At 35.6% G+C, this 27,354-nt stretch overlaps 2 protein-coding genes across 8 annotated transcripts in view; one reads left to right on the top strand and one right to left on the bottom strand.

Moving 5' to 3' along the window:
• Positions 1-27,354, bottom strand: part of clybl (citrate lyase beta like) — a 760,714-nt gene that overhangs the window by 35,381 nt on the left and 697,979 nt on the right. The window lies entirely within an intron of this gene.
• fgf14 (fibroblast growth factor 14) overlaps positions 1-27,354 on the top strand; it is a 216,247-nt gene that overhangs the window by 158,910 nt on the left and 29,983 nt on the right. For all 7 annotated transcript variants that reach the window (XM_087266393.1, XM_087266397.1, XM_087266398.1 and 4 more), the window contains one exon: positions 4,339-4,442. In XM_087266393.1, coding sequence (XP_087122519.1) covers positions 4,339-4,442 — 104 coding nt within the window. The remainder of the gene's footprint in view (positions 1-4,338; positions 4,443-27,354) is intronic.

Raw genomic sequence — 27,354 nt, 5'->3', positions numbered from 1 at the left:
AACCTGCGCTTGTGTGTTTTGAACAAGGTGTGCTATACCTAGTTCTCCAACGGGTGTCAAACTTATATCCTGCACTGTTAACATTTTACTAAAAACATGTACCTATTAATGAAACATAGAAAGAACCAATAATGACCAATTAGTCTCTTACATTTTTCGCAGAGTTGAATTTTGATTGATTGACTGATTGATTGAAAATTCTGGAGCTGTCTTAAAAATATAATTCAGTTTGATACAATTATAGTTATGAATATGCATTGTTTATACAAATTGTATAAGTTACAAACCCAAATACGATTGAGAGATGTAGGAAAAGAGACCGAGTAGAGGAAAAAGAATAAAATGTCATCTGGGACTTAAGTATCATTCATGCTTTAGAAGACAAAGATGTCCATTTACTGTAGTTACCTTTGAAGAATCTGTAGCCGCATGTCCACAGAGGACTTCCAAAAACTCACTTTGATATAACCATCCCACTCTTATTTAGCCACACCAGAATCTTCCAGACCAGGGCTTTTCTGAAATAATTTTCATTCAAGCACCCTGGGAGCCCTGCCAATTACTAGTGAGTTGAAGTGAGTTCATTACACTGTAGGTTTAAATCACCCCTTTGGATGCATTTAGTGTCACCCGCTAGGCTGTTGCTCCCCTCCAGTGCAAACAATGGCCGCTACCTAACAAGACCGAAAAGCTGCTCCAACAACAAAAGATCCATTAAATCTGCCACGCACTGCTACTGTCTCCAATCGCTAGCCTCCTATGCTCCAGCTTGTAGCGCCAGGCTTCTGTTGCTGCCCACTGGGCATAAAAACAATTATTCTACATAATATGATGCCCCCATTCAATTTCTGTGTATCAGTTTTCATGCCCCACACTATCCTTGTTTATGCACACTGTGGAGTGCGGCCCATGTTCAGTTTATGGGTTGTGATTTAAAACCCAGTGTTTATTGTTCTAATTCCATTGTACTGTTGTTTGCCGTTATTAGTAGAATTAGAGATTTGCTCTGCATCTAGATTACGCTTAAAATTGCATAGCGACATTCAGAAAAATGTTTTGATTTTATTTGTTTACTGTAATTGCTTATTTTAGACACCTCTCACTGATTTCTCTTTTAGTTGAATATTTGGTCCCACTTTATATTAAGTGGCCTTAACTAATATTTACTTACATAGGAATTAATTGTTTGTTACAATGTACTTATTGTAAGTACATGTATTTACTGTGTGCTTATGCTTGATTGAATACATTTATGTAATTACATCTGTAAATAACTTTTGTAATTACATTTGTAAATACACTGTTGACCATCCATTACACCTTAACCCACCCTCAAACCTACGCATGCCACCAAACCTGTCCATAACCCAACCTCTATCCCAACTGAAAAGCACCACAAGTGTTCTCTAATACATTATAAACACAGTAGGTACATTGTATTTATTTATTTGATGTAAGTACATAGTAGTTAAGGACACTTAATATAAAGTGGGACTGAATATTTTTTTTATTTTGTTTTAAAATGATATACGTTAGATTAGTCTGTACCAAAGCCAAACTAGAACTAATCTAACAAAAAAAAAAAAACTTAAGATCAGTCCAAACATTTGTACATTCAAATTAAAATGATATTGGTAGGTATTAAACACATTTTTAATAAACAGGAAAAATCAAACAAAACATAAAATAAATTAAATTTAGTCGAACTTAATTTAAATTTAAATGTTTATCAGGTACGTTAGACTTCATGCAGCACTGCGCAGACTGATTGAAATCTTCAAAACCAGCAATTAACTTTTTATGCCATCTCTTTCTTTTACAGTTTATATCATGCTTATTAAACTACTACAACTATTATACTGCAGTATTTTCTTTTGTTAAATAATTTGTTTATAAAGGCTAGATTGTTTGCATAGGTTTATTTTCAACCTTTTTTTACAGACCATTTACTGCATTCAGCTCCATGAACGATTTAAATGATATATTATAGTGAATAACCTAAATATTAACTCAAATACAGTTGAAGTCATAATTATCAGCCCCCTGAATTTTTATTCCCTGTTTAATTTTTTCCCCAATTTCTATTTACTGGAGTGAAAATATTTTCAATACATTTCTGAACATAATAGTTTTAATAACTCATTTCTAATAAGTGATTTATTTTATCTTTGCCATGATGACCGCACATATGAATAGATATTTTTCAAGACACTTCTATACAGATTAAATCGACATTTACAAGCTTAACTAGGTTAATTAGGTTTACTAGGCAGGTTAGGGTAATTAGGCAGGTTATTGTATAATGATGGTTTGTTCTGTAGACTTTCGAAGAAAAAATATAGCTTCAAGGAGCTAATAATTTTGACCTTAAATGGTTTTAAAAAAAAATTAAAAACTGCTTTTATTCTGGCTGAAATAAAACAAATAAGACTTTCTCCAGAAGAAAAAAATATTAATAGACACACTGTGAAAATGACCTTGCTCTGTTAAACATCATTTGGATATATTCAAAAATTTTTTATAAATAAATAAAAATAAAAGAGGGCTAATAATTCTGACTTTGTGTAAGTCTTACAGCAGGGGTCACCAATCTCGGTCCTGGAGGGCCGGTGTCCCTGCAGGGTTTAGCTCCAACCTGCCTCAACACACCTGCCTGGATGTTTTAAGTGTACCTAGTAAGACCTTGATTAGCTTGTTTAGGTGTTTTTGATTAGGGTTGGAGCTAAAATCTGCAGGACACCGGCCCTCCAAGAACAAGTTTGGTGACCACTGTCTTACAGGCTTACAGATTACAGAATAATTATCATTATTCATCCTGACACTCACAAATTAAGATAAAGAACTATTTTAATAAATAATTATACTATTATTTATATGATTATAAACTTTTATTTCCTGTTAAGCCGTTTATGAACACATTTTAAAATTGATATTGATGTGTGTTCCTTTCACTTAAAGTTTAACTTATTTTGGGAATGTTCTTAAGTTTAATCCTTTTGGATTTAAGTGCTTTTTTAAAAAAATGCTTTCGATATCCTAAATAATCTCAATAATTTTTAAGACTTAATCAAAACATCTTGTTTTGGGTTTTACACTAATATATATATATATATATATATATATATATATATATATATATATATATATATATATATATATATATATATATATATATATATATATGAAAATTGTATATCTATAAATGTAAATAAATGTAAACTGCTTTTTAGCATATTCAAACAAGAATTATTAGCCTAAAGTGTGATGTTCACACTCCTAGAATTTGTGCTTATTGCTTTGTATTTAATTGGCCTATTCATTTTTATGTTTATATTACCCTCTCGTTTCCCCTTATTTCCCTTATGCTTTGGTTATATATTTAATTAATAATTTCCTTGTTGTTTAAAAATTAACTATAGTTTGTAAAGACTATATTCTGTTTTATTTGTATGGTAAATCTTTTGTTGTTTTAAATAAAAAAAAATAAATGATGATGATGATGCTATGTGATCGGTCATCATGAAAACCGCAACTTTGAGCCCCGAAGTGTCCAGCTAACTTCGTAGATCACTGGCTGCAGCCGTGGTTCAAGTCGAATGCACCTATCATTTCAGCATCAATATCTCAATGTGAGCATTTGCAATAGACACTTCACAGAATCTGCAATGTGGAGTCAGGATCATAATTGACCAGGAGCCACAGTTCAAAAAACATGATTTATTGTTGCACTCTACAAATTTAAAAAAAGTTTTATGTATTTTTTAGGTCTGTGACAGTGTAGGTATTCCAAGCCAGTTTTAGGCATTAGGAACAATGCTGTTTGTGAATTAAAGAAATGTTAATAAAGACTAAACAGTGCTGTTTTACATTTGCTAATTCCAATTTATTTACTTGAATACTTTCAGACTCTCAGAAAACTATAAAGCACTGTTAATTTTATTTGTGTATTTATCAATGTATGTGATTTTATGCAGACACTGGCCTACAAAATCATCTCAATTAATATACAATTACAAATTCTTTCCAAAAAGAAACATTCAAATCTTTTGGTGAAATTATACTCAATATCGCAATGTGTATCGCAGAAAAATTAGATATCACAATGTTGTTTTTTTTTTTTTTTCAATATCATGCTATCTTTTTTATTCGTAAAGAAGTTAGGTGACCAAACTCTTATTTTAATGCATATAACTGTTTAAAAATATTATTACTGGCTTTATTTTCTGTGAAACGGATAAAAGTTTTAATTTTTTCAAAAGGAGGAACACTGAACACTGTAAAAGTTTGCCTTGTGAGTAAATGTGAATTAATATATTTGTTAACCCATTGTTTTTACAGCGTTGTTCAACCTCATCCCTGTGGGCCTTCGGGTCGTTGCTATTCAGTCTGTGAAGACGGGCTTGTACATCGCCATGAATGGAGAAGGCCATCTGTACACATCAGTGAGTACACAGTCTTGATTTAAAACAATTCCTACTGATTGAAGTTCTGATTTTTATGAAGAAATCAGGTCTTACAGATGGCAGATCATTCAAGATTTTCATCTGTTCTAGAACCTAGTGGCTTACTGCCTACATAAGCAGTCAAATGCCTCAAAAACAACTGATTTCAGATCATTTAGTTCATTGCTAAGACATAGATGATGTTTTAATAGCAATACATAATACACACCACATACAAGTGTTATGTAAAATAGCCAATAGTAATCAGACTAAAGTGTGCCTTTTTAGAAAGCTCACATGGTTCTCGAAAAGGTTCTGGTTGGATATTTAATCCCCCATAATTTAACTTGAAAATGTCATGAATTTTTGGTCCTGGTCTCATGTAAAATCTGCAATCTCTTGCTATCAGTCGCTAGCCTTCTTTCAGATGTTGACATGGCCGTCTCAATAACAATGACGCATCAGCTCAGGCTTAAAGCTGAGTCCCTCCTCACTTCTGCTTTATACCTCTTAAGCCTGAACTCATCTGAAGAAATATTCTCACTGCAGGTAGAAGACGAGTCATTGTGACCAGTACAAATTTTTGGGGGGCAGAACATCTTGTGATCTATTATTTCATTCTGCAAAAACGGATATAAGTGGTATCCACCCAGACAGGTAGACACATGTTGCATTGGAGAAATCATTAGGAAACTAAAACACATAATAGAGCATGTCTCTCTTGTGGTTTAAACACAGACCACAATTATGCACACCCACACATGCATTAGTAATTTTATCAACGAGATTTGTTGCTGAAACATTAGTGCTACATTACAGTCTTAAGGTTTGCCAATAAACTTCACCTCGACTAGGCTGTCATTAATAACTCGAAACCATGGCAATTAGTCAGGTGTCACACTTCTGTTTGATGCTGGTCATTAATTGACAGTGTTGCAGAGTAAAAATCCATCTTTTCCATGAGTGTTTGACTGAAAACTGTTCATGCACAACTTACAGTATATGTTGCCATTTGCTGGTTGCTTTCTGTTTCTCTCTCTCTCTCTCTCTCTCTCTCTCTCTCTCTCTCTCTCTCTCTCTCTCTCTCTCTCTCTCTCTCTCTCTCTCTCTCTAACTCGCATGGTCTAACAGGGTTGAGCTTTTTTTCCTAAGTTATGTGTGCGTTTTGAGTATAGCATGCAATAAACCAACCAGGGACTCATCTCCCATTTCATTTAAGAGGCAGTTGCATCACACTGTGGCACATTTGCTATTTACATGCTGACTTTGTATGTGGATAAACTAAATGGAAAAACTAAATGCATTATTAGCAAGAAAACATTTAAACAGACCATCTGCAGCGAGAATAAAGAATGAGCCTCCTCCTTTCGGCCTCTTTACTTTCTCTTTACTTTTACTCTTCACTACTTTACTTTCATAGATAAGGAGATCCATTAGCCTACATATTTAATTTAGTTTGTTAAACGCAAGATTTGTTTCTTTTGACATAAACTATTTCTTAATTCAGTTCTAATTCCCAGCAAACTAATAAATGAATAATAATAACGAAGTGTGGTTAAAAAAACTGAGTTATTTCCAAACGCGCATCCTATTCTTATGTCCCATGTGGTGATGCAGACGACTCCAAAACCTGACATGTGGACAAATCTAAACTGTTTTTTATTAAATATGCATATAATAAATAATGCTGCTAATAATAATAACAACATACAAAAGCAAATTGTCATGAATAAACCGAAAAAGCCATCCGAGATGAAGAAGGCATGGAGGCAGTTTTTTTATATTTATGTAGGAAATAATAATTTTCATATTAATTGTTTTGTATTTTAACGTGGCACAAACTGTGAAAATTAGGGTTGCGTTGGTCTGAAAATAGCAACAAATCACGCCAAACTTGCTTGCGTCTTTTTGCGTCAGTTGTATGATAAGGCCCCCAATGTCGCTAGTTAACACACTCAATGCATCATCAACACATCCCATTATTTCTAAAATATCAACCATTTTGTAGAGGTTTATATGCTGGTTTATGGTAAAAGCGATGAAATTAATATATATATTATGAAAAGTGAGAAAATATGTGTAAGTGTAAGACCAATAAATAATTGTATTTACAATAAAACCAAAATCAAGTGAAGTAGTGCAACAGGATTATGTTTGTATGATTTTCTTGTAAACCAACAATGCTGTGTGTGTTTAATCAGGGTATCTTTCTTCCAATTCATATTCATTTTCAAACAAAAAAGGAAAATGAAGAAAACGGACGTTTTTCCGTTTTTCGTTTGCTCACAAAAATCACGCGCTTTATGGACGCACTTCTCTTTTTTATTATTTCATGCAATAGTAAATGCATCGAGTAAAAAGCAAAGAGTTGGCAGCACTGAATAGTAGCCTATATGCATTATTTATATGTGCAAAATGGAACTGGACTCGCTGTAGCACTTTAACAATTTTCTCATTAAGAGGAAGCTTAGATTTGGTTGACCAATCAAAGGAAAATGGGCGTTTCAGCACCGCCTACATGTGTAATGAATTATGAAGTCGTTTATCCATTTTTCTACCTAAAATTAAAAAAACGAAAATCAAGCCAAAATGTCTTTTAGTAGTTTTTTGTGAGCAAACGAAAAACGTTAAAACTGCCGTTTTCTTCGTTTTACTTTTTTTTTGTTTGAAAATGGATATGGATTGGATGGAAAATACCCTGATTGTGTTTAAACTATTATTTAAAACCATCATTCTTTAAATGACTTTAACAGTAACAGTCAAAACATGGTGAGCCATTTGGTAGAGCAGGCAGTTAAAGGGTTCAGATTGTCTATAGCGCTTCTGTACATGACCCATACATGTTTCCAATAATACAGGTATTTATATTATTTGACAATACTTTTCGGATGATGGTTATAAGAACTAATCATGTTCATATGCAGAAGTTGATCTTCTATGTAACAAGCTAAATCTTTCAATATTCTACCGCAGCTGACCCTAGCATATTTCACTTGGGAGACTTACAAAATGACAATCTTCCTTAGTCTTAATGGGCTTGCTAATCAACTGTATGGATGCACCCACACACTCTTACAGCTTTCTATCACTGCTTCCTTTCTCCTCTCTCTGTTCCTGTGTGAATGACTCAGGTAATGGCAGAGAAAGCTTTCCTCGTTTTTCTCTGTCTCCTTTCTGAGGTTTGTACATTCATTTGTCATTATGCCTCTTTTCTACGAGAATTTGCAGTTATTATCTGACCCTCCATCCATTAGGGGCCGTTTTTCATTAGTGAAGAAAACAAGCGCACTTATCCTGTAGATGCCCTCTGATTTTATTAAAAAGTGACATTTCATTGTAGCACTACAGCAAACATGAGTTTAACTTTGTTTTGAGCATTTTTGAAGAGTGTTGTACTTTATAGAATTAATAAAAATAGTCATAAATGGGATTAGTATTTGTAACATTTTAGAACACACTGAGATTTATTACCATGCCATCGAAAACCAATGGTCTGTTTGACTACAATGAGTTTGGAAACAATTTTGCAACCCCTTCCTTTCATTCTACATTTTATTGTATCACAGATTAATGACATTTTATAGTGTACGATCAATCGTTACTCATTTGCCTTCATCAGTCAAACACAAATGAAGGCCCGCTGACGGCCCACTTTGATTAGTTGTTCTCCATTCTCTCTTAGAGTCAGGCTGAGAGAATACGATAGTCCCGTTGAATAGAGCCGAATTCCATTAAGAAGCTCTTGCACTGCATCCTGGTCTTTTGTCTGTCAGGCCGTTTTTTTGTAAAGCGCGGGAGTACAAGTGACCCGATAGTATCAAAACGTCCTGGAGTCTCGGCACAATAGACTCATGCCTGGGAGAAAAGAAAGACTTCAATAATCTTCCATTTTTCAATCCTCCTCTTTTGTTCAAAGGGCTCAAACTCTGCTTTCCTCTCAGCCGCTGATGTTCATAGGCTGATTTATCCATTGGAATAATAATCAAGCTGCTTTTCTGGGTGGCTGCAGGTGTGACAGTTATGTGGTTCTATAAATACAAAACAGACAATTGCTCTGAAATGCTAACATTGCTTCTCGAATGAATGAGAAATTCATATTCATAAGCTCAACTGTTAAAACAAATAGGGAAGAATTAAGGGAGTCACATGCATTTGTTCATTAAAATCTCAGTATGAGGTTATAAGGCCGAACGATTTGGCTTTCCGTGACTCTCTGGCTCTCTTCAAAGCTGTTTGTTCTCCACTATGGATTGAAGAGAGGCAAGTCTATAGCTTTATCGCCTTGCCACACTTGTTAGCGCTACCTTTCATGAGTGTTAGATTGACTCTTCACATCAGTAGACTGTTCCCAGTAGACTTGCTTTCCTTTGGTGTTTATGTAGTTTGAACTATTGCGACCAATAGTTATAGTTAGTTCACCCGATAGGGCCAATTTGATTATATGTGTTTGTTTTAAAGAGCCCCTATTATGTAACACAGCACTAAGTGAATGAACACATCCAGCTAAGGTTTAAATCTGAAAGTACACAGTGTTTAAAACTGTTGATTCTTTAACAACAACAACAACAACAACAACAATAATAATAATAATAATAAAAATAATAATAATAAATATTCCTTACATTTTATATAGCCCTTTCTAGACACTCGAAGCGCTTTACACATTCTTTGGGAGGAATCTCCTCAACCACCACTAGTGTGCAGCATCCACTTGGAAGACGTGAAGGCAGCCATTTTGTGCCAGACCACACACCGGCTGATTAGTGGAGAGTAGACATAGTGATGAAGCCAATTATGATATGGGGATGGTTAGGAGGCCATGATGGACAGAGGCCAGTGGGCAAATTCGGCCAGGATGCCGGGGTTAAACACCAACTTTTTTCAAAGGACATCCTGGGATTTTTAAAGACCACAGAGAGTGAGGACCTGGGTTTAACATCTCATCTGAAAGATGGCGCTCACTGAGCAGCATAGAGTCCCTATCAATACACTGAAGCATTAGGACGAAATAGTCAACTCGAGTCAAATAAATGAATCGTGTTAGGTCTGGAATTTTTGCCTGAACGCATCGACGTTGACACGGTACATCACCAAATGAAGAGTTTCATTGCAAAACGAGATATATCCATTTTAAAAAATGTTGGTTATTTGACATTATCATTTAAGACATCAACAGTCAAGTTCATTCACAATTTTTGTACATTAAACTATTACTTGAGCTCAGTGAAGGCCAGGAACACAATATTTTCTAATCCAGGATATTGTTAATGTAATTTTATGTCCAAAATGCAACATATTTGTCTCAACATTGTCAAACACATCACATCACATATACATCATAAATATATTCAATAATATATACAAAGATTGATTAATAATAATAAATTTCTGAGTTAGATTTGGTCAGAATGTACACAACATAACATTTTTTTTTTAATTATTTTTTTATTTTTTTGCAAAACGCTATATCCACCTATAATACCATTAAGAAAAGCGAGTGAATCAGTGTTTTGTTTGATAATGTAAGATTAGGTTAGTTAGATAAACGATTTGTAGCTTGTTACAGAAAGAGTGAAGGGCGGCTCCTACACCGCTGCTGTATACCAAACCTGTATGATCAGAGCAGGTGGAGTCGCGGTGTCACAGAGTCCGCAGCACAAGCTTGCCTTACCCCATCATATTTAATGAATTATTTCACTTTAATAATAATAATAATAATATTAATAGTAATAGCTTATTTATTGGTTGTTGTGAAAAAGCAAAACCATTTATTTTTCTCCATAACAACCTGTGCCCTTAACGTTCCATTATAATAAATCAACAACAACAAGAATTAACGTGAGGTTTTAGGCTAAAAATAATACGTGCAACCACATAAAATAAATCTAAAGATAAGCTACTCAGCTACATGTAAGAAAAAAAAAAAAACTTACAAAAAACACTTAGAAATGTCGCCTTACAGACAGGTATATTGTGATGGGGAGGAACGCAGGAAAAAAGGCGCTCCCTGGCCTTTCTCTTGACATCAGCGGAGACTTGTATCCTGCTGCATTTGTGTATTGTTGACAGATGCAGGATTCTGGTACACTTTTGTGAAGTTTTTATACATTTTTGTCAAGTTAAAGGCTTCATCTTCTATCACTAAATCAATGAGCAAACTCAGAGAATATCCCCTCGTTGACTCTCTTCCAAGGGGTTTTGAGCTCGCGCAGCATCCTGAACATTCTATAACTGTTATATCCCACTTTGTAAAGAAACTGGTCTGGCTTATATTGCGTATTGTGAAGAAATACATTTTGTACCCGGCCTAAAATGTACATTCTTAAATCTTAATAATGGCAGCAATTCACACATAGATTGAGGTACATCTAAACAGTGGTTTCCAATAATAAAATCCAAATGTCAAAAAATAGCGTTTATCGCGTTTTGCAACCAAACCCTTCAAATATGAATTAATGCTGAATGAGTGTCGTTGTTATTACTTGAGGTTAGCGTTGGGAGTAGAGGAGTAATATGCTGGTGCTTAACTGCGCTGCTTTATTGAATTCCTGCATTGGGCTTTTACATACTCTCTGCTACTTCGTAACCGTGGTGGGCATTTCTATCTGTCTTGCGCTGAACTCAGTTAACCCATCACAACAGATTGGCTCATTGGACCAATCACAGCAGATAAGACTCATGCAATAGAGAGGTTTGGGAACAAATGAATTACTGAACGAATCATATGGGAGTCGTTGGGATAATTACGTAAAAAAGAATGCATATTATAAGACAACAAACGTGTTTTTTGACCTTGCATGCATATCAGCTTGTTGTTGGAGACCCCCAAAACAAAAACAAAAAATCCTTTTATAATGCAAAATAGGGGCTCTTTAAGTTTTTGATGTTGCACAGGACATTGTATTAATGGATGCATTTAGTTTTGGGCATAATTCTAAGAGTGTTTGGCCATGTGAATCCCATCATTTCCTGGCATAATAACAATTTTCTGCTCATTTGAAGTTTTTCTACAGTACTTGCAATCTTTTTCATTTTTTCAAAATTTTCATTTTTCCTGCTATGAGTTTGCTAGTTGCCAGGATTTTTGAAGAGTAGACATATATGTTGGTTCAAGATAAGAACATGTCTTCTTACCGTGTATTTTTTGAGCAATAATCTCATATCTAGCCAGAGGTTTCACATAACCTGTCTAGTCAGAGATAAGCACCATCCAATCTCTGCCCTCCCACTGACGGCCACTGCCTGGCGATCCTAAGATTATCAGCTCAGTTAAAACAGATAAAACACCATTTTTAGACATATTTATTCATGTAATAAGGGGCATGTTTCTCTAGTGGACGTGAAAACTTGGAACAAAAATAAAAAAACAACAACCTGAGGATTTAAGTTATAATAGATGAGATATGAGCAAGTTCATCTGATGGCATTTCTCACTGATGGCAGTTGGTTCTGTCTGATTAAATTCTTAAGTGTTTATAATTCTCACCCTCATATCTTTAATCTTCCTACATTTTTTGTTTGTTTGTTTGTTTGTTTGTTTGTTTTGTTTGAACAAACAACCAACATTCACAGAGGATAATAATATTTTTATGATGAAATGCCTTATTAAACTGAAAATGCAAATAATGCTTGAGTTTTTAATATGTGTTACTTTGCATCTTGAATGCAAATCATCATAAGAACCTGTTGTTGTTTTTTTATTTTTAAATAAAATTCACCAAGCTGTGCTACCTGAATGCAGAAACAGCAGAGGGAGGAACCAGGGACTGGTGAGAAACCATCTTCATGCATTAATGAACATTAAGGTCAAAGCTACAAGCTGGCTTGGAAAATAGAATCAGGAGACAGTCATCTATAAATAGGCCCTTTTTCATACAGCTAACATGAAAAATATCATAATTACTTTTATGTCTTTTTCTATTCTTGTCTTTTTGTCTATACTGTATATAGTTCTACCTGTACTGTACTGTACTGTATATAGTAAAACCTGCATCAAGTTTATGGTGCAGACGATTCAATTTTGAATCCTCTGTCACGAAGCATGAGCACTTTTGCAGCGCATAGCCCAAGTGTCGTGGCATCACAAGATGTACGTGTTTCTTCATGGTTTTTACTGGCATTGGTTTAGAGAACAGGTTAGCTCACATAGAAACCAGTACAATCATTTCAAGGAGGATGGAGGGTTTGGGGGAAGCTATCGTATGAAAGCCCAGATTCAGAGTTAATGGAGCCCCACCAGTGAGATGGAGCTTGGCGCACTGATAAAGTTGCCCTCTGCCAGCTTGTACAGCCAAAAAATACATAGGCAAAACAAGGTCAGGTGACTAATGGAGGCGAAAGCAATTTCACTGTCAGGCAACATCTAAATGGAATCCTTTGCTTGCTCCCCGACAGTAGCATTACAGCAGTGCCAGTTTCATCTCTTTTAGCCTGGCCATCTCTTCAGGCAAGTTTGGCCACGTTTTCAATTTACATAAATTTTTGTCATCTGTTTTCAGCCATGTAATGACTTTATGAGCTTTGGAACACTAGCTGTGAACACAAAAGGGCTTTATGGACTGGAGAATTTGGTTGTCTGCTATTGTAATATTTGTAGCTCACTGTTTATGCCTTAATTTTTTACAGTGATACCTCCATTTGTCATCAGTTGTCCTAAACATCTCTCTCTATATTCCCATTTATACAGCTTAGTAAAGAATGCAGGCAACATCTTTGTGTTATAGAGAGCAGGGGTTCCCAAATTGTTTAGCCCACAATCCACAAAATAACAACACCTCCTGACCCCGAATATACTCTGAGGCAGTTATAAATATGTAAACTTTCCAAATGCAAAACGTCTCGCACACACCAGTAAGCCCAGGTCTATTCTTTGTTCAGTTTTGGAGATCGCCACTTAGAGATCATCCTTCATGTTCAATCGTGGCTATAAAGGTGTCAAAAAGTTTACCCTGGTGCCATGAAATCAGTCTGCTGCAACTGACCATAATGCTTTGTCTTTAGGCCATGTTTACACTAAAACATTTTAGTTTTAAAATGCATAAGTTTTGCTACAGTTACATCTTCCATCATACTACCCCAGAGCTTTCGAGCACCGAAAACAGAGCTTTTTGAAAATAATGAAGAGGCCGTTTTGGTTTGAAAATGCTGCTGTTCAGTGTCAGTGTGGATGGGGGAAACTGGAGATATCTGAAAATGGTGGCGTGACTTCTTATTGGGGCTTTCTTCTCAATGCTAAGTAGCCTACACAAAGTTTAGTCTTGAACCCTTTTCTGAAGTTCAAACCTCCTCCCGAGGACGTTTCAGGTAAAAACAGTGTACTTTATAATGTCATTCACATCACCTTGGCTACGTTGTTTCTTAACAATAAAATGGAATCATGACATAAGGAACATGCCTATTTTCATTTTGATATTAACTGAACAGACACTAAAAATGTTGAGGCCTCGTGTAGTTGCATATTTGTATGACCGTCATCTTCACTGTATGCATATTTATAACAAAACTGCCTTAAAAAATATGAAACATACCCTGTCTCCTTTGCTGAATATCAGTTTTAATAATCAATAATGGCCATTATGAAAGTAAAATGTACAATAAGTTTATACAATATAAAAAATAAAGGCAAGCAATCAGTCAATTTGCAGAATCAGTGTATGCTTACATAAATTAATATATTTACTTACCTTTGCACTCAGCCAAAACATGTTACCTGAGAACAAGTGATGGATTCAAAAGACCATTAGATAGAGACAAGAGGAATTAAATATCCCGTTTAGCATCTATAGTGAGATGAAATCCAGCGGAAGATCCTTGATGAACTGTTCCACATGCGCTGCTCTCACTGGGAGAGGCCTGAAGCTCAGACATGCCCATACACTGCAGCACATGCCAGAGTGTGTGTGTGTTGTCACGTAATGTGCATTTTCAGCAGTGTAGTGTGAATCGAGATCTTTTCAGAAACAACAGGTGAAACGCCACTGTGGACGTGGATCGTTTTCATTCTAGAACACCACTTTAATACTAAAACGTATTATTGTAAACGGGACCTTAATCTAACTTAATGAGATCCAAGGGGTCACAAAGCAATGCAAAAAAAAAAAAAAAGTGTGTGTTGTTTTGTAACTATAAAATAAGTACCATCTTTTAGAGAAAAATGATGTCCATATATTTAGACGTGTGGTCCAAATTTACATAAAACACTTTTTCTTGACTGTATTTTAATGCATATATAACATATATCATTTTTTGAACATGTTATGACTATCAGAGAGTAAAAACAACATTTCCCCCCATTTTGGACAGTTCAAAATAGTGTTTGGGACATTTCATATGCTGCAATAGTTGAAGGTTGCAGTTGCAAAATGAATTAGATTTTTGGAAATCTCATGGTCCCGTGACCATGAACCACTATTATAGAGTACAGTTTATTTGACAGTATGAGGTTGTTAAGCTTTTGTTGTGTCATGAGCTTATCAATGCTGCATTTATTTGATACAATTTTGAAATATTTCAGTCTATACAAATGTTATTTCTGGTCCTTGAGTCTGATTGGCTGAATGAGTTTACTGGCTGAATGAGTTTAATTTCAGTTAGGCACCTATTTAAAGATGTGCTTTAATGTTGTTGAAATGATTAGGTAAAAATAAATGCATATTTTAAGACAGTGAAAGTGTTTTTTGACCTTGCATGCATATCAGCCTGTTGTTGGAGACCCCCAAAACAAAAATATGACCTTTTGTAATGCAAAATAGGGGCTCTTTAAGTTTCTGATGTACAGTAGCTATAGGACATTGAATTATTGGGTACATTTAGTTTTGGGTATATTTCTAAGAGTGTTTGGCCATATGAATTCCATCATTTCTTGACATAATAACAATTTTCTGCTCACTTGAAGTTTTTCTTCAGTGTTTACAATCATACCAACATCACCACAGAAATGTTCAACAGTTGTGTCATTGCAGAATTTCTTTTATGAGGACCAAACCTTTTATAATTTTGCAAATAATAATCTTATGTCAAGGGTTGAGTATGTAGTCCTTTAAAGTTCAGACATGCAGTTTGTTTATTAATGTCTGTTTAAAGATGTTCTTTAATGATTTCAGAGATATAAGCTCCAGGGACCACTTAACACTCATGAACTCACAGAAAACACACTTACCTTGGTCAGTTCTTCGAAAATCTATTGGCTCTGATGTGTCTCTAATGGATAAACAAGCGATATGACTTGTATAGACACGAAGGTAGAGCAAGTTTGTTAATTCACTGACATGTTATCCATAAAGCATTGGAGCTGTCTGCTCAAAACAGAAGCAGAACAATTGATCCTCCACTTTTGCTTCATGGAAGGGCTGTACAACCACAACGGAGACCGGTAGCTTTACATTGATCCTCGAATGAAAAGGTGGAGGGTTGTGTCAGGTGAAATCATTGGGTAAAATCTGCCTGTGTCTTCATAAAAAAAGGATGCTGCAAGAAAGGGACGGCCTACTTTTGGAGTCGTGCGTTATGTGTATCTGACTGATAATCTGAGCGCAACAGAGTGGAAAGAACGCAGTATCGATTAGAGAGCAGAAGACAGCCTGAGAGGTGGAGAATCTTCTTGATGGCACAGGAGGAAAAGCTTTGGGTATGTCGGAGGATTTTCATACTGTTGCAAGCAGTCAAGCTTCACTTAAGACATTGTCTATTGAAGCCCTAGTGGCTTAAGAATTTGTGGAAAACAATTTCTGTTTTCTTGAGTAAGGCTGATTGAGGAGAAGCAGATACAGTGTTTAGTTGTGCTAGATTATAAAAAGAAAGAAGATTGTATGGGATAATTCTGTTAGAAATTTGTTTCACTTTAATGGAGTCAATATCTTATGAACTGCTAAATAATTTTATATAAAGGCTTTTTTTGTTGTTATGATTTCATTAATATTTGAGTGTCGCAGTGGGTAGCAATGTCACCTCACAGCAAGAAGATCACTGGTTCGAGTTTTAGCTGGGCCAATTGGCATTTCTGTATGGAGTTTGCATGTTCTCCCCATGTTCGTGTGGGTTTCCTCCGGGTGCTCCGGTTTCCCCCACAAGTCCAAAGACATGCGCTATAGGTAAATTGGGTACACTTAATTGTCTGTAGCGTGTGTGTGAATGGGAGTTAATGGGTGTTTTTTCCAGTCATGGGTTGCAACTGGAAGGGCATTTACTGCGTAAAACATGTGCTTGATAAGTTAGCAGTTCATTCTGCTGTGGCGACTCCAGATTATTAAAGGGACTAAGCTGAAAATAAAATGAATAAATAAAAATTGATACAATTATGAATGATATCTGTAACTTGATAAATACAGCTGATTAGCTACGTGGGTAAATTATTTTTGGCATTTGGCTAATGCATTTTCGTCTCCAAAAGTCCAAAACCACCTCAAGCGAGCATTAAAAAAACTTTTTTTTGCAAAATGTGTTATTTCCATCTTCCATATTTCACTTGTTTCTCATGTTATTCTTCCAAATATACATTGACACACGGCAAAAAATGCTTTCCTTACCTTGAGATTTTGTCTTGTTTCGTTTCTAGTCAAAATATCAAAAAATAATTGCCTTTTCTGTATTATAAAAAATTGTCCTGTTTTCAGAAATAATATATGAAATTTAAGAGAGTTTTTCCTTTAAACAAGCTAAATAATCTGCCAATGGGTGAAGCAAAGTAATCTTGTTTTTCCATTTTGAAATAAGATTATTTAGTCTACCCCATTGGCAGATTATTTTGCCTATTTTAAGTAAGAAAAGCACTTTTTACAGTGCACTGGGTGATGGAAACACACCTTATGTTAAACAATCTTTATGTTGATAAAAATGAGGATAAAACTTAGCTTTGCATTTGTAGTGTGTTTACAGATTTAGAGGAAGCCATTGCTAGTTTTTTTGTTCTCTGCTATTCAGTGCTCTGTATATATAAGTACACCCTGCACAAGTCTATCTTTTAAATTCATATTTTAATAAAAAGTTTTACAATATTTTATTTGTACATATACATTAGATTAGTCAGTACTAAAGCCAAATCTGACTAATAACTTAAAAAAACGAAAACGAATACACCCAAATTTATATGTTATAGAAAAATGTTAAATGCAAAATTTAAAAAGAGGAAAAATCAAGAGAAGCAAAAAATTAAAACATTTAGTTGAAATTTTGTAGGTTGTACTTTTTTTTTGCAATATTTTTGTATTATCTTTTAATTTCTAAATATGTTCTGTGACATATTATTTTAATAAATAGATCTATTTAATAAATATGTTTTGTTCAAATGCACCAAAATACATTGCCTATTTTCACTGAGAAATGCAAAAAAATATAAATTTTCAAATTGGGGTGTACTCAGTTATGCTAAGCATTGTAGGTATCAACTTTGTTTGTGCAAGGTTTCCTGTTTATTGTGTATTTACATTCAAGAGGATCCCTTAATTTGAAGAACCTGTAGTATTAGTTGGACTTGTGCTCATTAATATAAACCATAAATGTGTATTTACCCTATTTCAGCAGACCCATTACCTGATTGGGGTTGGCGCCAACAGCAGTATCATCATCTGTTGTGATTAAAATTTAAATTCCCATGAGGTGCTTCCATTTGTTTTCCACAAATTCTACTCTGCCTAGCTACACATTGGAAATGCATGAACTTGAGGACATTAACTATAGGGGACATAACATGGAATGGAAAAATCAAGCTGTTTGATTGAATCAAATAGGTGTTTCATTGCAAAGCTGATGGAAATGAAAGCTTCATGTGTACGCTAGCTTGATTGAGCTACTGTAGATACCATACAGGTTGGTCAAAATAATAATATTGCAATCACTTTGATACAAATTGAGAATGGAAATGCAATATAATAAACTTTTATCAGTTCATATTGCTTTTGATCAGTGTGAGCACCACATGCACTGCTGTTTCATTCTGATCGAAGCAGCGAAAGCAAAATATATTGTAAATCACATTGTTTTGTGGTTAATAATTATGTAAGACCTTATTGTGGTTTCAGATTAAGTTGTTCGGTCAAAATGAATTCCAGTCCCTCACATTCTATTTTCCCCCTAAGCATTTAGACCACAAGTTAGTCAGTTGTCATATTTGTAAAATTTCATCAGAATTGCCATGTGCATAATGTAAACAAGCACATTTTTATTTATTTTGAAGATAATAACGTGGTCGTAGTATTGTTTCTGTACTTTGTAGTTCCAGACGACACATGCTGTACCAGACAAGTGGTTCGATACACTGGTGCTTAACACTTTTTCCAAGGTGTTACAATTCATGTTTTCACAGCAAAAGTCACGTTTGTGATGGGAATAGCTGTAAGATTATATAGCTTAGAAATAACTCTGTAATGGCTCTGTATATGAGCTCTATAGAGAGAATTTCATCAACCCAAACTATTTCTTTCTTTTGTTAGCTCACTTGTACTTTGAGGAAATGACTTTGTTGTCGATTTATAGTAGATAATGACGGTTTTCATACATACTGTACTCAGTTCACGAGACTGCTTAACATTCATGGTGAACATTTGCAGTGCTAATGCATAATACAACCTAAAGGATGAATTTTTTTGTGCTTCAAACTGAACACACACTTTTCTTCATGCATGTTCATTTGGTTTTTATACTACAAGGACACTGATGTTACTGCATCCTCCATGAATCTTTTTCAAAAATGATAAATTGAGTTCACAGGACACAAGATCCCAGTACCCAGAGGACAAGCTTCACACACTGGCTATTGTTTCTACTTATACTTCTCTTATATTACTCAATAATGTAAGCCAAAGCCATAAAACATGCTCAAATGTAAAAATACTTATGACCCTTGAAAAATAGTTCCTTTTATTTGTCTTTCTAATGGTGGTATGTGTCAAAGCTGTTGATTTCCGAGCATGTAAATGTGCAAATGAGGCCACTGAAGGATGAAAAAGGCTGTAAGATTGCGAAACTGACCAGCACATTAAGTGAAAAGATGTAATTAGTTGTGTCTTAGCAGAACAGCCTGATAACACTGATTTGCGTATAGCCTTAGCAACTGTCAGAGTGGACTTGGAGGACCTGTAATTAGCTTAGCATCTTATTTATTTTCAGGGAAGATTTGATGGTGATCGTGGGTGGTGTGTACTGTGGATTGAATCCCAGCCTTGTCCTCCCTCAGTTTTTGCAGGCGTGCTTTGGATGAATGTTTCATAAAAGCATCAGAAACTCTTGCCTTTGCTTTATGTTGTGGTAGATAGCAGTGTTAGAGCTATCAAGCTGGCAATTCTACAGACAAACACATTCAGCGATTAGCAGAGTTTGAAACTATAGCTTGCCAAGCTCCGAGCTACTCAAATAGCATCAGCCTCAGGCTACCCTTTGGAAAAAGTAGCTTGCAACATTACAGTCTTCTAACAAAACTTCACTCAAGCTATGTTAGGGGCTGTTTGCTTAATTGCGTAATGTTTTTGAAAGACTGCACAATATATTGTTTCAGCATGGATATTGCAATGTGTGTGTCCGCAGTAGTCACATCGCTGGGCGTGCAATGTTGAGTTGGGATTATAGTTGATCAACAATTGGGAATACATAAGATTTTTGAAGTCATTGCAAAGTGTAACCATAACAGAGTGAATCTTTATCATTTGCATGCATTTCAAGAGTTTAAACCATTCCTGCACAACATTTGTGACTTAATAAAGAACATTTTTACTGAATTACTTCAATGAAGACCATATAAGGTTATTTTACAGTTCATTATTCAATTTCTCTACCTGAATACTGTCTGACTCTCTGTTACTTTTACATTTTTCTTTACTCTGTTTATTACATTTTATACATGATTTACAATCTTACAAAATCACCACAATAAATCTAAATTCAAGATTTCATTTTCCCATCATATTGCAACATATATTGCAAAAAGTAAATACAGTTGAAGTAAAAAAAATTAGCCCTCCTGATTAATTTTTCCCCCTCAATATCTGTTTAACGAAGACAAGATTTGATCAACACATTTCTAAACATAATAATTTTAATAACTCATTCCTAATAGCTGATTTATTTTATCTTTGCCATGATGACAACACATAATATTTGACTAGATATTTTTCAAGACACTTCTATACAGCTTAAAGTGACATTTAAAGGATTGACTAACTAGGTTAACTAAGCAGGATAGGGTAATTAGGCAAGTTATTGTATAATGATGGTTTGTTCTGTAGACTATCAAAAAAATTTTGCTTAAAGGAGCTAAAAATGTTGACCTTAAAAAAAAAATTAAAAACAATTTTTATTCTAGCCAAAATAAAACAAACAAGTCTTTCTCTAAAAGAAAAAATATTATCAGACATACTGTGAAAATCTGGATCAGCTTATAGACACAGCTTTCAAACAGTCCTGTGTATCATTGTAAGCACTTGATGAAGCAGTAATAATTGGAGCCAATTATAAATAGTCATATCTGTTGAGCAGATGAACACAATGGCCAATCAGAGGTGTTTAAGAACTCACTCAACAGCACTCAAAAAGCAATTCAATTCAAGTTTATTTATATGCTATCTTAAAAAAAAATGCTGCTGTCATCACAGTTTTTACATTTCATTATCAACTGGTTTAGTACCAACTCAGTGTCACTTGACAGAATAATTCTGAATAATTATTTTAATTGATTAAGAAATTTAATCTCATAAATGATACTTATGAATAAGACACTGATGTGTCATCTAAGTACTTAGTCATATGCCACATCACAAACTGTGTTTTCACCTGGATTTTGAAATTAGAGGAGGAACATTTTTTAAAAGTAAAAAAAAGTCAAACAAAAATGATTTTTTTTTACCTTTTACAATTAAAACCATCAGATGCTAAAATCATTTTCACTGATGTTAAACAAGCTTAAATTTGTTAAAATCTCAGTAAAGTGCATGACCCTTTATGATTTTGTATATGTATCTGTACAGTATATTTATAAAGATGATATCAAATATTGACAAATGTTAACAGATATCAATAAATGAACATGACAAAACAAGCGTTTAGTTTCTCTTTTGTTTTATGGGATTCTGTCTAATGTCTCTCCTTCAGTTGAAGTCTATTGATATCCCAAAGTCTGTTTCATTATTTACTTGAAAGAACAAGTATGTGCAAGAAACACTAAATAATCAGTTTGTTGCTAAAAAAGAAGACCTTTAATGAGTAATATTGGGTATGACTCAAGCATATTGGTAAACCATTTAACCAATTAAACCAGTTCTCTGAAACAAATCCGATTTCCCCAGCAGTGCTTGAGAAAGGGAGGACGTCCTCGTGAAACATGTTTGATATTTCCATCAGCTTTCTCGGTTGTAAGGCTGTCATCATCTCACTTCAGACCTTGAATAACCACCTCTCCTCAGATGTCCCTGTCAGTGTTTCCTTCATCCCTTTATCTCACTGTTGCTTTTTTCCTCCGTTCGCACTTGTCTACAGAACAAAGTGCAGATTTTTTTTTTTCTTTTTTCATTACGCAGTGTTTTTGGGCTGCTTGTGGAAGTGTAATGAGCACCATTGCAAGCTCAATAGCTGTTTCCATGCCAGCCCCTCGGGCCACAAGAGTACAGACAGCTTCCCACTGATCTGTTCTATAAGACTGTCGTCGCACCAGGCCGTCACAGAGATGAAGCTGTGCTCAGAAAATGTAAAGAACACAGCACTCCTTCACCCCTCGCAGCAAACGGTGCGCTCACAGACCCCAGAGCTCCAGAGTGTCTTTTATTTCCTCTCCAAATGAAAGCAACATTTTATAAAGTGCTATACAGAAATCAATAGGGAAAGCTTGTACAGAAAGGTTTCCAATCGCTCAGATTCATTTTACCTCACAAGCCAAAGCTAGAAAGTCCACAGCAGTAAACGTACCGATATTGTCTCCTGTCGTCATAACTACATGTTGTCATTATTTGTTCAAGTTGTTGAATTTATGTTAGTAATTTTTGTTATTGTTGCGGCAAGAGGTTTAAGAGCTGTTATACTAAAGAACGTACCACTTTTTGTGTTTCTAAGATGCAGTCAAACAGCGTGCGTGATTATGTTCATGTTCTTAAAGCAGTCGTGCTTAGTGGACAACATTTGTGTTAAGCCTTTTTCATTTATGGGTGTAAGGTCATAAAATCTTTTGAATTATTGAGACGTGCGATGAGTGAGAAGAAAGTGTTACTGTGAATTAAAGTGCATCCAATAATAACGCCTTCTGGTTTTCGGAAGAGATTTACTACTTATCACAGCGATGTGCATGAGAATTTAAGCTTTTGTTTAATCGAGATATTGATATAATTTCAATTATATATAGATCTAATGACCTGCAGCCATGAGACAGATGGTTCAGCTATTCATTCATTCATTCATTCATTCATTTTCATTCATTCATTTTCCTTTGGCTAAAGCCCTGCTCACGATGAGATTTCAGCCATGATTGTGGCATCTGTGACAAATTTAGGAAATCTTAAAAGATTTCTGAATTCCTAGGCTAAAATCTGTGATCTTTGGTTTGACATGTTTACAGACAGCCGCTTAATGCCTGTTGCCATCAAATTTTCCCTCCAATGAAGTTCTGGCAGTGTCAAAAGGTTTCAGACACATTCCTGCATTGTGACAACAGGTGTGATTAGCGTCAATCTAAGAAGCAATAATAGTGCAGAATCTGATCATGCAATCCATGTGACAATGCAAATGACCATGTGACATGTCCAGACAGTTTTTTTTTTCTTCCTGGTGTTTATTGTTGGGGCGTGCTGTGTGCAAAATTGCAACTACAGATTGTTTATATTTGCTGCGAGGAATCATTTCAGAAGGCGGGATAGTGAAAGTGTCATGGGTGGATGACATCAAACTCTGGAAGACTATCTTCATAGTCTTTCAGTCTGACATTATGATGGCTGAGATCTTAAAGTATGACATAGGAGCCATGTTCGTGCAGTCTGGGTTACTACAATTTTTCAGATTATAAAAAAATCGCACAGTATGAGTCGGCCTTTAGTCTCTATTTTAGAGGTAACCACACTGGAATGAACAGCCAACTATTCCAGTATATGTTTTAAGCAGCAGATACCCTTCCAGCTGCAATCCATTATTGGAAAACACCCATATACTCTCACATTCATACACACTCATACGTTACGCACAATTTAGTTTATTCAATTCACTATAGCGGATGTCTTTGGACTGTGGGGGAAACTGGAAGAAACCCATGCGAACACGGGGAGAACATGCAAACTCCACACAGAAATGGCAACTGGCCCAGCCGGGACTCAAAACAGTGATCTTCTTGCTGTGAGGCAGCAGTGCAAACCACTAAGCTGCCGTGCTGCTCAGTACAGTTATATAAACTTCAAATATGAGAGAAGTGTAAATCTGTGCAAATTCCCCATGATTTACTTACCACACTCAGATCAATATATAGTTCTCAAATTTTAATACATGGATTATACATGGAAAATCATCACCAGAACAAATTGATTTCTCGTAAACACTGTTTGCTTTCATTGTTGTAAAATTCATGCATGTAAAAAAGTAAGACTTTTTAGGTTATTTCAATACATTTGTAAACATGCTGAATATTAACCAAATGAACTGGTCTCTTTTCTGTTATTTGCCAAAAGGGCCAGGCTATCATACTGTTGATAAACAGAGAACATAAGTTAAGCTTTTTTCTCAATGGTATTGTAAATAATAGAGAGGAAAAATACCATTTATAATAATGCACTTTCAGTGGAAGTCTCATCTGTAAATCAGTTACAGTACCATCTGTAAATCTCTCTAAATAATCTTATTCTAGACTAAAGCACTTATGGTTATGCTTTACCAACAATGAGTGGAATATTTTTTATATGTAATCTAGCTCTTTTTGGTTTTATGAATGCATTTCAGAATGACAGTAGTTCAGTATGACTCAGATACAAAATACAAAGCAATTTTATGTTGCTCGCACATGTATATTTCTTGTGGCTATACTTTTGAAATGCATTTAAGATTATTAAATTCCTTATTATATTTTTATTTTCCTTTTTTTTTTCACTTATATTTTCTTAAATTGCTAGCAAACCGGATTTGGTTTAACTTCAGTTGATCTCCAGATATGTCAGCCATAATCTGAAACTAATGCTTCTATGAGAAATTTGACTACGGCAGGTCATAAATAACAAACACACACAAAAGAAAAAAAAAAAACATGTGTAAACAACAGCTGCTGTTGTAGCAGGATGAGGTGCACTGAGGGTAAAATGTCAGGCCAGAGAGGTAGTGATTTAAAAAGACAAGGTCAAGTTTTCATTGGAGCGCACATATAAAAGCAGACGACAGCTTAATCTCACAACATTTAAAGAGGTTATTATAAGCTAATGTGAAACAGCCACTCCACCCCATCAGAAGCACAAATGTTTTTTTTTTTTCTCCTTTCGTAAGCATGTACACATCTGTCGCTTGTGGTTGTTTCTGGTTATGCAAAGCATCAAATGCACTGCATGCTTGCATGTACTCTTTATTCACTTATCCAGAGTGCCGCAGCATTTGCTAGCTTAGTTATGGAAACAAAGTTTCTTCTTAAAATCAAAACAAGTTGGCCTTTTTAATCTGAGTTACGGTCTATATATGTCACAGCTATAACCGTGGACCGGAGTGTCTGAACGTGTTTCTAAGCTCTCAGCGCAAGCCGTGGCATTTCTGTATGCACCCGCTACGAGATGAAAAGCGCGATACGCCGTCTCCAGTTGTTTCTCAGAAGATATCTCTGAGGCCCAGATGGTTTCATTCGGTAACGCTCTGCACAGCACAGACGCTCAACCCACACGCTACCTTTAACAGCGTGCCTCATCCCCTCTGCCAGACGGGGAGATATTTTCAACCGTTCGGGATCCCTCCACAGTCTTGTTTTATAAACATACACGAACACCCACTTCCCTTCCCACATTCACGTCTGCACTGACAGCTCTGGCAGCTTCACTCTTCTGGGCTTTAGATTGTTTGGGTGTGTGCGCAGTTCTCTTAGTTCCCTACAAACACAGATAGACCCCCAACGTAATCACTTCTTTCTTCTAGCACACATAGCACATTTGGACTGCGCTGCCCGCTCAAAATTTGATCTACAAGCCTGCTGAACAGAGGTGTGTAGGGATGAAAAGGCCGCTAGTTTTGTTTGCTCAACATGGTCGAGAGAGCAGTGATCCAACCCTAGGCTTGTTCTTTGAAGCACTCCTCCATTGGCTTGTATCTGTGAGCAGTATCTATTTAAATTAAGGTTGCTAGTATTTAAATATTTCTGGTCTATGCGATGCATTGCATGCCAAAGCATTTTGTCGTCAACATTACTGTCATTTTGCGGCAGTGATATTTGGCAGAGAGTTGCTTTACATTTTAATGGGTGTCCTATTAAAACCATCACGTCGTAATAAACTGCGCAAACAAGCGCACATGCTAACGCGTGTCAGTAAACAAAGTACAAATGCTCTGCCGGGAGTCGTAACTCCTGCATGTCACCCGGCATTGTTGACCTTCAATCTCAATTACAGCACATTCATAAAGGGCCTTTTTATAACGTGTAATGATGCTGCTGGACCTCCTTTAGCAGACGTCTCCTATTTCATTTAATGGCCTATATCATTAATCTAAGCACCTGAAACATCTGGGGATACAGGGGCAAATTAAGCCTGTCAGAGTGCCTGAGATGTGTTTAGTGCTCATACTGTATATACAAAAAAACAAGAAAAAAAGATCTGGGCATGACATCAAAAACTGGTTTATAATGTAATAATAACTAATTCCAACATTCAAACATTAGCAGTAAATGTGTCACCTTGATTTGTCACTGAAATAATTTGTTTTAGGGAAAAACCCATTGCTGCTAATCTCATTGCTTTCTGTGAGGGCACTATGCCTGATTAATTTAAGCAGTTGATTTGGATTGCATTAATGTAGGCTACAGGATAGTTTAGGATTAAATAGCATCCCAGTGCTGATAAAGAGGCATTATTCCTTTGCAGGTCATAGAAAAAAGCTCTGTTTAAGGTTAATGCATGCTTAATAATTACTTTGATTCACGTGTGTATAATCTGTCTTCTGGCAATGAAAAAAGAATGCCATTGTATGGAAGCTGCCTTACACAGAGAATAGCCCAAACATCTGTGACTTTAATGCTAGTGCTAAAGGCAATTTGCTGGATGTGCTGCAGCCAGTCTTTACATTGTGTATGTTGCTAAGCAGACGCTGAATGCCAGTGCCTGTGTGCATACTCTCATACAAAACAATGTCGAGAGACTTTGTGAAGTCTAACATTTCTAATTATCCCACAGCGCCACCCATGTATCTGGACACATTTCTGGAAAGATGTCTTAAAGATAGTAGTACCAGTTCCTTGCTTTACAAGGGTTTAGAACAGGTAAAAAGTCATCAATGGAGAACATTAAATCTGCTTGACAAGAAGAAGTTGCAGTAGAAATTCCAAGTGAAATTTGGGAGCAAATTGGTTCACGGATGTTCCATTAATGCAAGACATCATCTCATTCAGTTTAAAGTGCTTCATAGGCTTCATTATTCCAAATGTAAATTGAATAAAATATTTCAAGATGTGGGCATCACTGGGGCGCAGTGGGTAGCATGATCACCTCACAGCCAGAAGATAGCTGGTTTAAGCCATGGCTGGGTCAGTTGACATTTCTGTGACATTTCGGAGTTTGCATGTTCTTCCCATGTTGGTGTAAGTTTCCCCCCGGTGGTCCAGTTTTTCCTACAGTCCAAAGACATGAGCTATAGGTGAACTGAATAATCTAAACTGGCCGTAGTGTATTTGTGTGAATACAAGAGTGTGTGGGTATTTCCCAGTGTTGGGTTTCAGGTGGAAGGGCATCCGCTGTGTAAAACATATACTGGATTAGTTGGTAATTAATTCGCAATG

The sequence above is a fragment of the Danio rerio genome, chromosome 9 (assembly GCF_052040795.2).
Source record: "Danio rerio strain M-AB ecotype USA chromosome 9, GRCz13ab, whole genome shotgun sequence".
In the NCBI taxonomy this organism is placed as follows: Eukaryota; Metazoa; Chordata; class Actinopteri; order Cypriniformes; family Danionidae; genus Danio; species Danio rerio.
This window is presented reverse-complemented; position numbering and strand designations above follow the sequence as displayed.